Consider the following 18,168-nt stretch of genomic DNA (forward strand, 5'->3'; position numbering starts at 1 on the left):
ACTACCATGAGATCATTTTCTTTTCCTTGAAATAGTTCATGATTTAAAGCCTAGTCACCTTTAATCCAATCATGTAACTAATCAAGTTCATTTGCTTGACTTTATGAAACTAATTTAAAAATGCAGCTCCACTGCTGAGTGAATTTCTTCATATTTGATGTGGTACCAATGGTTGCATGTGTTCACTGTTAACTCAATAAATCTTCACAATACAGTTTCAGAAAGTGAGGACCAAAGAAGACAACTTACCCAAGGCTTTGCAGTGCCAGAAACAGTCTAATTCCAAAGACTATGCTCTTTCATTACACCAAGCCGTTTTGTACTTACAGGACACTTTTTTTTTTTTTTGGAGACAGGTTCTCACTTGGTCATTCAGGCTGGAGAGCAGTGGTACGATCACAATTCACTGCAGCCTCGAAATCCTGGACTCAGGTGATTCTCCCACCTTAGCCTCCCAGGAAGCTGGGACCACAGGCATGTGTCACTGCACCCAGCTAAATTTTGTATTTTTTGTAGAAACGGATTTTCATCGTGTGGCCCAGGCTGGTCTCAAACTTCTGGACTTGAGCAATCCTCCTGCCTCAGCCTCTCAAAGTGCTGAGATTACTAGCGTAAGCCACCGCGCTCGGCCATAGAACACTATTTTAAAAGAGCTCCCAGATAAATCTGTAAATTATGTATTGGCTAAAGACACTTCTTGGTACAACATGTAGTATTTCCTGTCCCTGTGTAAAGAATTGTGTGGTGGACAATCAGCTTCAAATGCTACCTAGCCATTCAAGGCAAAAACAACTGTGGTGATTTGTAACAAAATAGATTTGAGAATATAAATGACAGAGAAGTCAAGATTTCAAAAAGGAAACTGTAATATACATTGTTTATGTTGATTAATAATATTTTGAAATAATCTGCCACTAAAACCTTTAATGTAACAGACCATCAAAACTTACAAAGTTTTGGCCTGGGCACGGTGGCTCATGCCTGGAATCCCAGCACTTTGGGAGGCTGAGGCAGGTGGATCATGAGCTCAGGAGTTCAAGACCAGTCTGGCCAACGTGGCAAAACCCCATCTCTACAAAAAATGCAAAAATTACCCAAGCGTGGTGGTGCACGCCTGTAGTCCCAGCTACTTGGTGTGCTGAGGCAGGAGAATCACTTGAACCCGGGAGGCGGAGGTTGCAGTGAGCTAAGATAGTGCCATCACACTCCAGCCTGGGCAACAGAGCAAGACTCCACCTCAAAAAAATAAATAAATAAAATAAAATAAATAATAATAAAAAATAAAACTTACCAAGTTTCCACTACAGTTGAATATAACCCCAAAGCAACTGTTCTAAAGTTTTAACATGATTAAGAGCTCACAAAATGCCAAAAATTCATCAAGTTTGTATTTCAATACTAAGCCACCCAAAAGCTTAAGGATTATTTCCTTCACAACCCTCCAAAACAATAGTGACTGATATATTTTCCTCCAGAGTTTAGTTACTAAAAAGACATATGCAGAGGCCAGGTGCAGTGGCTCATGCCTATAATCCCAGCACTTTTAGAGGACGGATCACTTGTGTCCAGGAGTTCAAGACCAGCCTGGGCAACATGGCAATACTCTGTCTCTAGTAAAAAATACAAAAAATCAGCTGGGTGTGGCGGCATGGCTTGTAGTCCCAGCTGCTTGGGAGGTTACGGTGACAGGATCACTTGAGCCTGGGAGGTTGAGGCTGTAGTGGATGGTTTTTGCACCACTGCCCTCCAGCCTGGGTGACAAAGTGAGACCCTGCCTCAAAAATAACCAAACAAACAAACAAAAAAGAAAACCACATATACAAAACACAAAACTATTTGCTAACAAGAACATATTCATTAAAAACTGGCCAGGCACAGTGGCTTACGCCTGTAATCCTAGCATTTTGGGAGGCTGAGGCAGCTGGACTGCCTGAGCTCAGGAGTTTGCGACCAGCCTGGGCAACATGGTGAAACCCTGTCTCTACTACAAATACAAAAATTAGCTGGGTTTGGTGCTGCCTGCTTATAATCCCAGCTACTGGGAGGCTGAGGCAGGAGAATCATTTGAGCTCAGGAGGTGAAGGTTGCAGTGAGCCGCGATCACGCTGCTGTACTCCAGCCTGGGTGAGAGAGTAACAATCTGTCTCAAAACAAACAAACAAACAAAACCCCCACAAAAAAACAGAAAAACATACTGATCAAAAATAAAAGACAGCCGGGTGCAGTGGCTCATGCCTGTAATCCCAGCACTTTGGGAGGCTGAGGCGGCTGAATCACAAAGTCAGGAGTTCAAGACCAGCCTGGCCAACATGGTAAAACCCCATCTCTACTAAAAATGCAAAAAAATTAGCTGGGCATCGTGGCGGGCACCTGTAATCCCAGCTACTCAGGAGGCTGAGGCAGGAGAACTGCTTGAACCTGCGAGGCAGAGGTTGCAGTGAGCCGAGGCTGTGCCACTGCACTCCAGCCCAGGTGACAGTGCGAGACTCCATCTCAAATACAAATTTAAAAAAAGGCCAGGTGCAGTGGCTCACGCCTGTAATCCCAGCACTTTGGGAGGCTGAGGCAGGCAGATCATGAGGTTAGGAGATCGAGACCATCCTGGCTAACATGGTGAAACCCTGTCTCTACTAAAAATACAAAAAATTAAGTCGGGCGTGGTAGCAGGCGCTTGTAGTCCCAGCTACTTGGGAGGCTGAGGCAGGAGAATGGCATGAACCCGGGAGGCGGAGACTGCAGTGAGCTGAGATTGGTGCCACTGCACCCTAGCCTGGGTGACAGAGCGAGACTCCATCTCAATAAATAAATAAATAATAATAAAATAAAAGATAAAAATAGTCAACTGAAATTGAAGACGCTAATCAACATATTTTTTTCTCATTTTGTGTGAAATATATATTAGCTATTTGTTTTTGTACTGATACCAGGACATCAGTCATTAGTAATAATGGAAACAGTAACAATACAGCAGCAGCTATCATCTACTGAGTACCTGTATGCCAGGTAAAACTGTACTTATGGTCTAATTTAAACTCTACCATAACCCTGTGAAGAGAACATGTGTAGATGGCGTAGATGAGTAACATGGGAGTCAGAGAGATGAAACTGGCCACATCACAAAGTTACGAAGTGGCAGAGACTGTGAATTCAGTCTGACTCAAGAATGGACTTGTAAGCACTGCTATGTTTCTCCTTGTTTCTCTTACACTTAGGTTTTTTAAGAAAAAAAAATGCTTATTTGAGAACTTTCAAAAACAAAACGTATATTATATGATTTGGTAATCTGTTACAGTAGTGGCCCCCAATGTACCAGGAATTCACACTTCCAACTACTCGTGGCCTTGTGTGGTCCTCTCCCCTAGAATCTGGGCTGGGCCTGTGACTAGCAATGCAATCACACGTGCACAGCAATAGAGTGAAACTAATCCTGTGCCAGTTCCAGGCCTCATCCTTCAGAAGACCTGTCAACATCTGCTTTTTGGAGGCCACCATGAAAGAAGTATGCCTACTTTTCTGGAGAGGACAAGGGGAAAGAGACAGGAAGGTGAAAAGGCAGGAAGGGAGGAAGACAGAGAAAGAGATTCGCACCAAAGCCCAGGTATGCCAGTGTTCCAACTGAGACTAGCTAATACTAAGTCTCCAATATAAGTGAATGTTCTATGTCAGACATTCCAGCCTCAACTTCGCGCAACCATAAAAGTGTTGCCAAGCAAAAGCAGGAGAACTACCTATCTGAGCCCCAGTCAACTTCCAGAATTGTAAGCAAATAAAATGGTTGCCTTTTAAGTTATTAAGCTTTGGCACAGTTTTATTACGTAGCAGTAAACAAACCATATGAAAAAATACATGTTTAATTCTTGATTATCTAATAGAGTGCACATCATTAAGACCAAGATAATCGAAAAAAGAATGTCTGCCAAATTACATCCACAACATTCATAAAGGTATTCATTCAACACTTACTGTGTATGTGCCAGAAAGTAGGGTTATAAAGATGAATAAAGCATGGTCTTCACCTCAAAAACTCTCATTCTGGTAACAGGGATGGCAAGCAAAAGTAACTATAATGAAATGAATTATGTTCTTACATAACTGGGGCAGCCACAAACTGGCATCAGAGCATTAAAAGAGCATTATGATGGGAAAGAGAGTAGGAGACATTTAAAGAATAAGTTATCAGTTGGAGGAGCAGGGGATGTCACCTCGAATAACAATAATATTTAGCATTATCATGGCTAACATTAAGAATCTCCTATGTCCTAGGCACTGTGCTAAGCATTTTAAATAAGTTTCTCATTTTAATTCCCACAATGGCCAGGTAAAGTAGATACTATCCTTATCCTCATTTTACACAGAAGGAAACTGAACATTAGGCAAGTTTAGTTTCGCAAGCTTTCATGGCTAATAGGAACAACTAAAATAATGGCAAATATTAGTGACTCACTGATAGCCCTCAATAATAAAAAAAGGCTGGGCCGGGTGTTGTGGCTCATGCTTGTAAGCCCTGCACTTTGGGAAGCTAAGGTGGGCAGATCACTTGAGGCCAGGAGTTCAAAACCAGCCTGGCCAACACAGTGAAATCTCGACTCTATTAAAAATACAAAAATGCCGGGCACGGTGGCTCAAGCCTGTAATCCCAGCACTTTGGGAGGCCGAGATGGGCGGATCACGAGGTCAGGAGATCGAAATCATCCTGGCTAACACGGTGAAACCCCGTCTCTACTAAAAAATACGAAAAACTAGCCGGGCGAGGTGGCGGGTGCCTGTAGTCCCAGCTACTCGGGAGGCTGAGGCAGGAGAATGGCGTAAACCCGGGAGGCGGAGCTTGCAGTGAGCCGAGATCGCGCCACTGCACTCCAGCCTGGGTGACAGAACGAGACTCCGTCTCAAAAAACAAAAAAAACAAAAAAAAACAAAAAAAAACAAAAATTAGCTGGGCCTTGGTGGCGCACGCCTGTAATCTCAGATGCTCGGGAGGATGAGACAGAAGAATTGCTTGAATCCGGGAGGCAGAGGTTGTAGTGAGCCGAGATTGAGATACTGTGCTCCAGTCTGGGTGACAGAGCAAAACTCCGTCTCAAAAAAACAGTAATAATAGTAATAACAATAAAAGGCTGTTCTATATTTGTTTGGCTTTTTAGATGACAAATTAGTCATATTATTTACCAGATTTATAGCAATAAGAATAGTTATCGGCCGGGCGCGGTGGCTCAAACCTGTAATCCCAGCACTTTGGGAGGCCGAGGCGGGCGGATCACAAGGTCAGGAGATCGAGACCATCCTGGCTAACACGGTGAAACCCCGTCTCTACTAAAAAATACGAAAAACTAGCCGGGCGTGGTGGCAGGCGCCTGTAGTCCCAGCTACTTGGGAGGCTGAGGCAGGAGAATGGCGTAAACCCGGGAGGCGGAGCTTGCAGTGAGCTGAGATCCGGCCACTGCACTCCAGCCTGGGTGACAGAGCGAGACTCCGTCTCAAAAAAAAAAAAAAAAAAAAGAATAGTTATCGGCCAGGAGCAGTGGCTTACATCTGTAATCCCAGCACTTTGTGAGGCAGAGGCGGGCGGATCACCTGAGGTCCGGAGTTGGGAGACCAGCCTGGCCAGTATGGCGAAACCCCGTCCCTACTAAAAATACAAAAATATTAGCCAAGCGTGGTGGCAGGAGCCTGTAATCCCAGCTACTCAGGGGGTTGAGGCAGGAGAACTTCTTGAACCTGGGAGGCAGAGGTTAAATTGAGCTGAGATCATGCCACTGCACTCCAGCCTGGGTGACAGAGCGAGACTCCGCCTCAAAAAAAAAACCAGTTCTCTATCAAAATTATATACATTACAATCTACACGAAAACAAAATCGCCAGGCATGGTGGCTCACGCCTGTAATCCCAGTACTTCGGGAGGCTGAGGCTAGTGGATTACCTGAGGTTGGGTGTTTGAGACCAGCCTGACCAACATGGTGAAACCCCATCTCTACTAAAAATACAAAATTAGCCAGGCGTGGTGGTGCATGCTTGTAATCCCAGCTACTCGGAGGAGACTCACTTGAACCTGGGCAGCGGAGGTTGCCGTGAGTCAATATTGTGCCATTGCACTCCAGCCTGGGCAACAAGTGTGAAACTCCGTCTCAAAAAAAAAAAAAAAATCTACACACAAAAATATACCTCTATAACATAACATTCACACACTTTTTTTTCTTTCTTTTCTTTTTTTTTGGAGATGAAGTCTTGCTCTGTTGCCCAAACTGGAATGCAGTGGTGCAATCTCGGCTCAACGCAACCTCTGCCTCCCGGGTTCAAGCAATTCTCCTGCCTCAGCCTCCCAAGTAACTGGGATTACAGGCACCTGCCACCACGCCCAGCAAATTTTTGAGGGTTTTTTTCTTTTGTGTTTTGGTTTTTTGAGACAGAGTCTCGCTCTGTCTCCCAGGCTAGAATGTAGGGGCGCAATCTCCACTCACTGTAACCTCCACCTCCTGGATTCAAGCAATTCTCCTGCCTCAGCCTCCCGAGTAGCTGGGATTACAAGCACCCACCACCACGCCTGGCTAGTTTTTGAATTTTTAGTAGAGATGGGGTGTTACCATGTTGGCTGGGCTGGTCTCAAACTCCTGACCTCAGGTAATCCACCCACCTTGCCATCCCAGAGTGCTGGTATTACAGGCGTAAACCACCACACCCGACCAGAAAATGGCTAGTTTCTTTTCTTTTTTTTTTTTGAGATGGAGTCCCACTGTGTTCCCCAGGCTGGAGTGCAGGGGCGCAATCTAGGCTCACTGCAACCTCTGACCCCCAGGTTCAAGCAATTCTCTTGCCTCAGCCTCCCAAGCAGCTGGCATTACAGGTGCACCACCTAACTTTTTTGTATTTTTAGTAAAGACGGGGTTTCACCATGTTGGCCAGGCTGGTCTCGAACTCCTGACCTCAGATGATCCGCCCACCTCAGCCTCCCAAAGTGCTGGGACTATAGGTGTGAGCCACCGAGCCTGGCCAGAACAGCTTGTTTTAATTCTCCTTGACCTCCTTCTATATTTCTGGGGAGTCTTAAACTCAACCAGCAGCTTTCAGAGTGCCATATTTAAAGATGATTTCTGTACATCGGTGTTGTTCAGGAAATAAAAAGTTAAAAAAAAAAAGACAATTTGTAGGCCAGGCATGGTAGCTCACGCCTGTAATCCCAACACTCTGGGAGGCCAAGACAGGCACATCACGAGCTCAGGAGTTTGTGATCGGCCTGGCCAATATGGTGAAACCCCGTCTCTACTAAAAATAGAAAAAGTAGTCGGGCATGGTGGTGTGCACCAGTAGTCCCAGCTACTCAGGAGATGGAGGCGGGAGAATCACTCGAACCTGGAAGGCAGAGGTTGCGGTGAGCTGAGATCGTGCCATTGTACTCCAGCCTAGGTGACAGACCAAGACTCCATCTCAAAAAAAAAAAAAAAAAAAAAAAAAAAAAAAAACTTGTGAAAAGATTTATTGGTCGAAAAGACTGACTCAAAAACCAACGTAAATATGTGGTCTTTTGCACACAAAATACAGTCAAGCATCACAAAACGATGTTTTGGACAATAACAATCACATACATAATGGTAGTCCCGTAAGATTATATTACTATATTTTTATATTTTTACTGTATCTCCTCCCTCTCTCCTTCACTCCCTCCCTCCCTCCCTTCCTTCCTTCCTTTCTTTTTTGAGACAGGGTCTAGTTCTGTTGTCTACACTGTATTAGGCTGGAATACAGTGGTGGGATCATGGCTTACTGCACCCTCAGCCTCCTGGGCTCAAGGAACCAAGGAATCCTCTCGACTCCTGAGTAGCTGGGACCACAGGCATGCACCACCATACCTGGATAATTTTCAATTTCTTTGTGGAGATGGGGTCTCCCTATATTGCCCAGACTGGTCTCAAACTTCTGGGCTCAAGAGATCCTCCCGCCTTGGCCTCCCAAAGTGCTGGGATTACAAGTGTGACCCACCATGCCTACTGTACCTTTTCTATGTTTAGATACACACTTACAATATGTTACAACTATCTACAGTATTCAGTATAGTAACATGCTGTACAGACTTGTACCCTAGGAGCAATAGACTATACCATACAGCCTAGGAGTGTAGCAGATGATACCATCTAGGTTTGTACAATGACAAAATCGCCCAATGACACACTTCTCAGAATATATCCCTGTTGTTTTGACTCTATATGTGTGGCTTTTATTTTTACCCCCTTATGTGCAATTAGTTTTGCTACCAGTACTTTGGAGTGCCAGAATCAATATATTGCAACCTACCACCAACAAATGTTCCCTTAAGTATTTATAATAGACTCCAACTCTGCATTAAAAATGAGGCTGTGGGATGGGCGCAGTGGCTCATGCTTGTAATCGTAGCACTTTTTGAGGTCGAGGTGGGTGAACAGCCTGAGCTCAGGAGTTCAAGACCAGCCTGGGCAACATGATGAAACCTCCTTCTACTAAAAATACAAAAAATGAGCCGGGTGTGGTGGCATGTGCCTGTAATCCCAGCTACTTGAGAGGCTAAGGCAGGAGAATCGCTTGAACCCAGGACTTGGAAGTTGCAGTGAACCAAGGTGGTGCCACTGTACTCCAGTCCGAATGACAAAGTGAGACTGTCTTCAAAAAAAAAAAAAAAAAAAAAAAAAAAAAAGGCTTTACATGGGAAAATATTCTTGTAAATGCTTATAACGTTACCAAAATTCTTATAATGTTAACAAAATGCTTATAATGTTAATAAAAATTAAAAAGTGATACAAAGTTGCATATATAGTAGCCTCTCAACTTTGCAGAATAATATATATAGAAAGATACATCAAATGTTAACTGCAGGCCGGGCAGGGTGGCTCATGCCTGTAATCCCAGCACTTTGCAAGGTGGAGGAAGGTGGATCATGAGGTCAAGAGATTGAGACCATCCTGGCCAACATGGTGAAACCCCATCTCTACTTGAAAATACAAAAATTAGCTGGGCATGGTGGCACGCACCTGTAGTCCCAGCTACTCAGGAGGCTGAGGCAGAAGAATGGCTTGAACCCAGGAGGCAGAGGTTGCAAAGAGCCGAGATGGCGCCACTGCACTCTAGCCTGGCAACAAAGTGAGACTTCATTTCCTAAATAAATAAATAAATAAATAAAAGTTAACTGCAGTTGTCTGTAAGTAGTAGAATTATAGGTTATTTTAAAAATATTTCATCTGGGCTGGGTGTGGTGGCTTATGCCTGTAATCCCAGCACTTTGGAAGGCCAAGATGGGCGGATCACCTGAGGTCAGGAGTTTGAGACCAGCCTTCACCATGGTGAAACCCTGTCTCTACTAAAAATACAAAAACTAGCTGGGTGTGATGGCAGGCACCTATAATCCCAGCTACTCAGGAGGCTGAGGCAAGATAATTGCTTGAACCTGGGAGGCGGAGGTTGCAGTGAGCCAAGATTGCGCCATTGCACTCTAGACTGGGCAACAAGAGTGAAACTTCATTAAAAAAAATAATAATAATTATATATATATATACACACACATATACATATATACATATTTATTTATTTATTTCACCTGTTCTTGGTTTTCCCTGTATCTGGATTTAACCTTTTCTTAGAATACTATAATAGGAACATTTTAAGTACTACTACTAAAACTATACTCAGATTTTTGTAGTGTTTTGAAAATGGGTAACAGAAGAGGAAGTGGGAGATAAAAGGAGCAATAACGGCTTTCTTTTCTTTTCGTTTTTTTTTTGAGACAGAGTTTCGCTCTTATTGCCCAGACTGGAGTGCAATGGCACGATCTCAGCTCACTGCAACCTCTGTCTCCTGACTTCAAGCAATTCTCTTGCCTCAGACTCCCGAGTAGCTGGGATTACAGGCGCCCACCACCACGCCCGGCTAATTTTTGTATTTTTTGTAAAGACAGGTTTTCATCATATTGGTCAGGCTTGTCTCAAACTCCTGACCTCAGGTGATCTGCCCGCCTCGGTCTCCCAAAGTGCTGGGATTACAGGCATGAGCCACTGCGCCCAGCCACCAACTAGTATCTTAATTAGGCGCAAGGATCTTACCATTTGCTCTTGAAGGAGCAGAGACTTGCTTTTGTCAGGGTCTTGAGAAATACTGAATCGGAATACCAAAAGGTACATGAAAGCCAACACAGTGATGTTATAGAGTGAATTAGAACACACAGAATAGGCCGGGCGCGGTGGCTCACGCCTGTAATCCCAGCACTTTGGGAGGCCGAGGCGGGTGGATCACGAGGTCAGGAGATCGAGACCACGGTGAAACCCCGTCTCTACTAAAAATACAAAAAAACCAGCCGGGTGAGGTGGCGGGCGCCTGTAGTCCCAGCTACTCGGGAGGCTGAGGCAGGAGAATGGTGTGAACCCAGGAGGCGGAGCTTGCAGTGAGCTGAGATCGCGCCACCGCACTCCAGCCTGGGCGACAGAGCGAGACTCCGTCTCAAAAAAAAAAAAAGAACACACAGAATAAAATACTGGCATTTCTCACTGTAGACACCTCCAGTACCTCAACTAATTCCCCTTTGATAATGTACAAAGATGAACTTTTTGGACTTACAAAGCTTAAAGACCAGGCCCTGACTTTGGCAATGTTATCAAAGTGGTGCCACTCTGTGAGGCCTGAGTGGCCAGCTGACATCACTACATGACATTTTGATCAGTTATCTCTACTTATGTTTTTGTTTTTGAAATGGAGTCTCGCTCTGTCACCCAGGCTGGAGTGCAGTGGTGTGATCTTGGCTCACTGCAACCTCCGCCTCCCCGGTTCAAGCAATTCTCCTGCTCAGCCTCCAGAGTAGCTAGGACTACAGGCACCCAGCACCACACCCGGTTAATTTATATTTTTTTAGTAGAGACTGGGTTTCACCATATTGGCCAGGTTGGATCTCTACTTATAACAAACAGAAAGGCCAATGCTGTAGAAATAGGACAAGTGATGAAAGATATAATAGAAGCGAAATCTAAAAATGAATACACAAATAGAACTTACGTTTCTCTTTTTTTTTTTTTTTTTTTTTGAGACGGAGTCTTGCTCTGTCCCCCAGGCTGGAGTGCAGTGGCCAGATCTCAGCTCACTGCAAGCTCCGCCTCCCGGGTTCACGCCATTCTCCTGCCTCAGCCTCCCGAGTAGCTGGGACTACAGGCGCCCGCCACCTCGCCCGGCTAGTTTTTTGTATTTTTTTAGTAGAGACGGGGTTTCACCATGTTAGCTAGGATGGTCTTGATCTTGTGACCTCGTGATCCGCCCGTCTCGGCCTCCCAAAGTGCTGGGATTACAGGCTTGAGCCACCGCGCCCGGCCAGAACTTACGTTTTTCTTATTTTGTTTTTAGGGGTAGTATCAGCCATCAAAGTAAAGAGGAAAGCATAAATCCAGGAGGGCAGTGATCTATTTCCTTGAACACAGAATCTAGGACCTAGAAGTTTCTCAGCCCTACAGTAGGCACCCAATAAATATTTATTGAGTGAATGAACAAATGAATATTTAAGGACAGTGGGAGTTAATTTCTTTGGTATTTACATCTTAGTACCAAGGATTCCAGCGAGCTATAGAGAACTATTCTTAATGATTTCAACATCAGCTAGGCCAAGTTGGCTGTAAACATTATCTGATTTCCTGAAGACAATGAACAGCTTTCTAGCCTTTAACTTATTCAAACAGTAAGAGTTACAGACAATCCTTGCATTCCTACGCAGAACTTCCTTTTCTCTGAAAAGAGGGTAGAGCCTAAACTTAACCACAAGAGGAGAAACTGCTACATGTTGGCAGTTTTGACAGAATAACTTAAAAACATTTTTATTCTTCTTCCTTCTAAATGTTCATACAACATGATTTCTTAACACGAGACAAATTTCATGCTAGATTTTAAAGGATAAGAAACTAAAGCAAAGATAAAAGGTAGGCCAGATGCAGCGGCTCACACCTGTAATACCAGTACTTTGGGAGGCTGAGGCAAGAGGATTGCTTGAGCTCAGGAGTTAGAAATTGTCCTGGCAGCTGGGAATGGTGGCTTACCCAGGTGCAGTGGTAATCCCAGCATTTTGGGAGGCTGAGGTGGGCAGGATCACCTGAGGTCAGGAGTTCGAGGCCAGCCTGGCCAACATGGTGAAATCCTGTCTCTAGTAAAAATACAAAAAGTAGATGGGCATGGTGGCAGGCGCCTGTAATCCTGGCTATTCAGGAGGCTGAGGCAGGAGAATCTCTTGAACCCAGGAGGCGGAGGTTGCAGTGAGCCTAAGGTTGCAGTGAGCTGAAGGTTGCAGTGAGCCAAGATTGTGCCACTTCACTCCAGCCTGGGCAAAAGAGCGAGACTCTGTCTCAAAAAAAAAAAAAAGAAAAGAAAAGAAAAAGAAACCGGTCTGGGAAACACAGGAAGACATCAGCTCAACTAAAAAAATTAAATAAAATTAGCCAGGCATGGTGGTGTGTACTTACAGCCCCTGCTACTTGGGGATCTGAGACAGGAGGATGGCTTGAGCCCAGGAAGTCAAGGCTGCAGTGAGTTTTGATCATGCCACTGCACTCCAGCTTGGGTGACAGAGCAAGACTCTGGCTCAAAAAAAAAAAAAAAAAAAAAAAAAAAAAAGAAGCTGGGTGTAGTGGCTCAAGCCTGTAATCCCAACACTTGGGGAGGCCAAAGCGGGTGTTCAGGAGCCTGGGCAACACGCTGAAACCTCATCTCTACTAAAAATACAAAAAATTAGCCGGGTGTGATGGCACGTGCCTGTACTCCCAGCTACTTGGGACACTGAGATGGGAGGATCACTTGAGCCTGGGAGGCAGAGCTTGCAGTGAGCCGAGATTGTGCCACTGCACTCCAGCCTGGGTGACAGCAAGGTCCTGTCTCAAAAAAAAAAAAAAAAAAGATAAAAAGTATGCCAAGAGTTTCTGAAAAGGTTAAACAAAAGGTTGCCTTTGATCCACCAATTCCTAGCTATATTCTAAAAGAACTGAAAACATGTTCACACAAAAAGTTGTTCACAAATTCTTTACAGAAGCATAATAGTCAAAAGTGGAATTAATCCAATAATCCAAATGTCCATTAATTGATGAATGGATAAATAAAATGTGGTATATCCACATAACAATTATTCAGCCACAAAAATGTTTGAAGTACTGTTACGTGCTACCACATCAATGAACCTTGAAACATTATTCTAAGTCAAAGAAGTCAGTCACAAGGGGCTACATATCGTATGAATTCATTTATATGAAATGACCAGAATAGGCAAATCCATGGAGACAGAAAGTTTTGTGGTTGCCAGGGGATATGGGAGTGACAGCTAAGGAGTTCTTTTGGGGGTGATGAATACATACTTGAATTAGACAGTGGTGATGGTTGGACAACTCTATGAATATACTAAAAACCTTTGAATTGTAAACGTTAAGGCATGACTTTTATGGCAAGTGAATTATATCTCAATAAAAAAGTCACATGCCAGGCAGCACAGGGGCTCATACCTGTAATTCCATCTCTGGAAGGCAGAGGTGGGAGGATCTTTTGAGCCCTGGAGTTGGAGACCAGCCTGAGAAATGCAACAAAACCCTGTCCACACTCCCACCAAAAAAAAAGAAAAACAAAAGAAAAACAAAAACAAAAATCTTATGCCAAAAAGATACAAAATCAGCAAGTAAAAAATAAAGACAACAGGTGGCATCCCTTCCTCTCTGCTCTTCTCATGCTTCTCCCATGCAAAATCCTTGACTAAAGTGCCATATATTTTACATAGTTACTCTGAAAATGACTGGAACCCTAAAAATATCCTAACCACCAAACAAAAGCAGCTGCTTATTTTGATAATATTTTTGTACCATAGACCTTCCTTAAAATGCAAGTTCACGGAGGACTTATGCCACAAACCCAAACATGCACAATCCCCTAGAGTTAGCTTCGAGAGATGCTGTTGTAACTGCCACTGGCACAAAACACATTCCCAAAAGAGACTCACACTTGGCCGGGCGCGGTGGCTCAAGCCTGTAATCCCAGCACTTTGGGAGGCCGAGACGGGTGGATCACGAGGTCAGGAGATCGAGACCATCCTGGCTAACACGGTGAAACCCCGTCTCTACTACAAAATACAAAAAAACTAGCCGGGCGAGGTGGCGGGCGCCTGTAGTCCCAGCTACTCGGGAGGCTGAGGCAGGAGAATGGCATAAACCTGGGAGACAGAGCTTGCAGTGAGCTGAGATCCGGCCACTGTACTCCAGCCTGGGTGACAGAGCAAGACTCCGTCTCAAAAAAAATAAAAATAAAAATAAATAAAAAAAAAAAAAGAGACTCACACTCACAAAAGAGAACTACATTATTACTCAGTCTAGTCAGAAGGCAATGTCATCAGGAACCTAATTGTAATGGATGTCCATTTAATGTTTTCTGTCTCAAGCTCAAGACAATGGGCCTCAAAAACAAAACAAAACAAAACTTATAATAAACTAAACTACAGAGAAGCATGTCCTGTATTTAAATTGTTGGATATAAAATTGAAAAAAGTATAGGTTTGAAAATTGAATACTAAACCATCTAAGGTGTAATCACATGATTTTTTTTTAATGCATCCAATATCACGAGAAATTAATTACTCCCAGGTGGTAAACTCACTCATTTAGTGTCAATTCTCCTGATTCTTAATTGTTAATACACAAACAATAATCATGCTCATATATAATACACCTTAACTGACTGAAATGTTAGATGGTATTTTAATATCTTTCTTTTTATACAATGTCTTATATCTAGAGTCCCTATTTCAAAAGAGCAGAAGGAATAATGCAGACATTTTCACAGAGAAATAAAGATGAGTGCATTGGAAGGCCTTGAAAAGTATTCACCAAATCAGCATAATCATATCTAGATTCTGCTTCCGGTTTCACTACTAAAATACAAATGATGTCTGGCCTACACTGGCTTTACAAATATTTTTAAATACATAAAACCCGGCCGGGCGCAGTGGCTCACGCCTGTAATCCCAGCACTTTGGGAGGCTGAGGCGGGTGGATCACGAGGTCAGGAGTTCAAGATCATCCTGGTCAACTTGCTGAAACCTCGTCTCTACTAAAAATACAAAAATTAGCCGGGTGTGGTGGCGCAGACCTGTAATCCCAGCTACTCGGGAGGCTGAGGCAGGAGAATCGCTTGAACCCGGGAGGCGGAGGTTGCAGTGAGCCGAGATAGTGCCACTGCACTCCACCCTGAGCAACAGAGCGAGACTCTGTCTCAAAAAAAATAAAAGATATATATACATATTTATATATGTTTGCATATTTTTAAAATATATATATATAACCTAAAACATGTTGAGTCCTTAATGATGAGAATATCCAAAGACACCGTTTGCACAGCACTTTTCTACCATTTTCAAGTTCTATACAGCATGGAAGTGCTAAGACGACCATCTAGATTAATATGAAGTATGACCCAGAGAAATTCAGATGGAATCCCACTCACTCAAAAAAGCACTTATTAAGCAGCTGCATTAATAGTAGCCTGAAGATTATCCGTCCTATCTCCAATTGGCAGCGGTTTATATCTTTTCCTATACATGTTCGAGGGTATAGAGAAACCATATGACTTTCCTGTATCTTTGATAACTCTTTCCCTGTGAAACAGACAACTGCACCACTTGAGAGTATCTTTAGCTTTTCATTTCAGCACTCCTCTCTTAAAATCTATTTTTCCATTTCCCTATACCTTTGTATTCCCTCTCTCAAGGAAAATGAAATAATTTTCCTTCTGCTCTTCCAACATAGCTTCACCTTCACCTTAAATTTTAAACCTTCTAGAACGGGATTACTCTAAATGATTTTTTAAAAAGCATTCAAAATCGTATATTATTCAGGCATTAACCGCATTTATTTAGTGCCAACGCTACTGCTTCTCAATCCCTACCCTCTCCCTCACTCTCGCCCCTTAGTCCTCCCCTTCCAATATCCATTTTGTCTCCACTTTCAGTCTCCCAGGTCACTGTCCCACCTTTTCCTCAGGCTCTGTAAAATCAATGTCTACCTACCGCAGGTTTTCCCGAATAGTCTCCTCCTCCTCCGACTCATCACTACCCGCGTGACCCCCTCGGAATCTGCTCTGGTCCCTCACTCTCCCAAACTTCGGACCCCACCGCTACTCCCATCGCTGCCCCACAGTTTAGTGAACGCTCCTTACACCCTCCCTCCACCCCCAAAACTTCCCCTTAGGACCTCCCCAACTCCCACCTTCCCCGTTCCCAGACTCCACTAGGTCTCCTTTCAAATGAATGCCTCTTCCCTACTTTAGAGTTTTCGGACACTCCCACCCCTCAGAGCCCTCCCTGCCCTCGCCCGGCACCCGCGCCGCCCCCGGGCCCACAGCGCCCCCGTGGGTGTGGCCCTCTGACCTGCCTCCGCGCCTCCCGCAGCCCCTCAAGCCGGTGACCCAGCTCCCGCCGGTAGCTCTGCGCTGCCTCCACATTCTCGCGGGCCTCCTGCAGCAGCAGCTCAGGCTCCAGCTCCATCGCCCCCCTCATCTGGCCGCGCGGCCGGCGACACCTAGCGCGGCTTCCCGACTGCGCCGGGCGCCTCCGAGCTGCCCGGCCCGGCCTCGCGCAGGCGGAAGCACCGCCCCGCCTCGCCCCGCCACGCCCCACGACGCCCCACGACGACCTTGATTGACGGGCGCGCTGCGGCGCCTCGCACGGGTGGCGTCTGGGTCCCAGCGCCGCTCGCCCCGCGGTTCACCCCGCCTCTTCCGTGCTGCGGCACAGCGCGGCTGGCTGGGCCTCCTTGGTAAACGTGCTGAGGCCTGGCAAGATTGATAACCAGCACCTGGCCAAGTGCTTCTCACAGCTCATCGCATTCTTGCCTGACCTTCAGCCCTACCTGTATCTCCATTGCTCAGACGAGGAAATTGGGAGATAAAGGTGGGAATCGGCCCGGCCCAGTGGTTCACGCCTGCAGTCCCAGAACTTTGGGAGGCCAAGGCGGGCGGATCCCTTGAGCCCTGGAGTTCGAGACTACCCTGGGCAACACGGCGAAACCCTGTCTTACCAAAAATACTACTGCTATTACTACTACTGCTACTACTAGCAACACGTAGTGGAGCGCGCCTGTGGTCCCAGCTAGCTACTCGGGAGGCTGAGTTGGGAGGATCGCTTGAGCCCAGGGGTCGAGGCTGCAGTGAGCTGTGATGGAGCCACTGCACTCCAGCCTGGGCGACAGAGCGAAACCCTGTCTCTAAATTAAAAATCCTTTTTTTTTTTTTTTTTTTTTTTTGAGACGGAGTCTCGCTCTGTCGCCCAGGCTGGAGTGCAGTGGCCAGATCTCAGCTCACTGCAAGCTCCGCCTCCCGGGTTCCCGCCATTCTCCTGCCTCAGCCTCCCGAGTAGTTGGGACCACAGGCGCCGCCACCTCGCCCGGCTAATTTTTTGTGTTTTTAGTAGAGACGGGGTTTCGCCGTGTTAGCCAGGATGGTCTCGATCTCCTGACCTTGTGATCCACCCGTCTCGGCCTCCCAAAGTGCTGGGATTACAGGCTTGAGCCACCGCGCCCGGCCCCTTTTTTTTTTTTAATTTAAAAAATTTTTGAAGTAGCGAATCGACTTTTCCAAGCCGCAGGATTTGAGCCCAAATCTGGTGCCAGAGCTCTGAGCTCTGCTCCTTAAGAGCAGAGCACGCCTTAGGGCAGGTTACTAAGACCCCGATGTCAGCAGGGCGCGGTGGGTCACGCCTGTAATCCCAGCACTTTGGGAGGTTGAGACGGCTGGATCATTGAGGTCAGAAGTTCAAGACCAGCCATGGCCAACCTAGTGAAACCTCATCTCTACTAAAAATACAAAAATTAGCCGGGTGTGGTGGTGGGCGCCTGTAATCCCAGCTACTGGAGGGCTCTGGCAGGAGAATTGCTTAAACCGGGAAGCAGAGGTTGCAGTGAGCCAATATTGTGCCACTGCACTCCAACCTGGGCAACAAAGGGAGACTTGGTCTCAAAAAACAACAGCAGGCTGGGCGCAGTGGCTCACGCCTGTAATCCCAGCACTTTGGGAGGCCAAGGCGGGCGGAACACGAGGTCAGGAGATTGAGACCATCCTGGCTAGCATGGTGAAACCCTGTCTCTACTAAAAATACAAAAAATTAGCCGGACGTGGTGGCGGGCGCCTGTAGTCCCAGCTACTTGGGAGGCTGAGGCAGGAG

General features: G+C 45.5%; 1 protein-coding gene across 2 annotated transcripts in view; it reads right to left on the bottom strand.

Moving 5' to 3' along the window:
* Positions 1 to 16,599, bottom strand: part of CRLF3 (cytokine receptor like factor 3) — a 55,618-nt gene extending 39,019 nt beyond the window's left edge. Inside the window, exon 1 of one of the 2 annotated variants that reach the window (XM_005583376.3) lies at positions 16,378 to 16,599. In XM_005583376.3, coding sequence (XP_005583433.1) covers positions 16,378 to 16,506 — 129 coding nt within the window. In that variant the 5' untranslated portion in view covers positions 16,507 to 16,599. Of the gene's footprint in view, positions 1 to 16,017; positions 16,045 to 16,377 lie in introns of those variants that run through there. The other variant, XM_074018958.1, reaches the window with a different exon arrangement.
* Positions 16,600 to 18,168: the final 1,569 nt, after the last annotated feature.

The sequence above is a fragment of the Macaca fascicularis genome, chromosome 16, assembly GCF_037993035.2.
Source record: "Macaca fascicularis isolate 582-1 chromosome 16, T2T-MFA8v1.1".
Taxonomy (NCBI): Eukaryota; Metazoa; Chordata; class Mammalia; order Primates; family Cercopithecidae; genus Macaca; species Macaca fascicularis.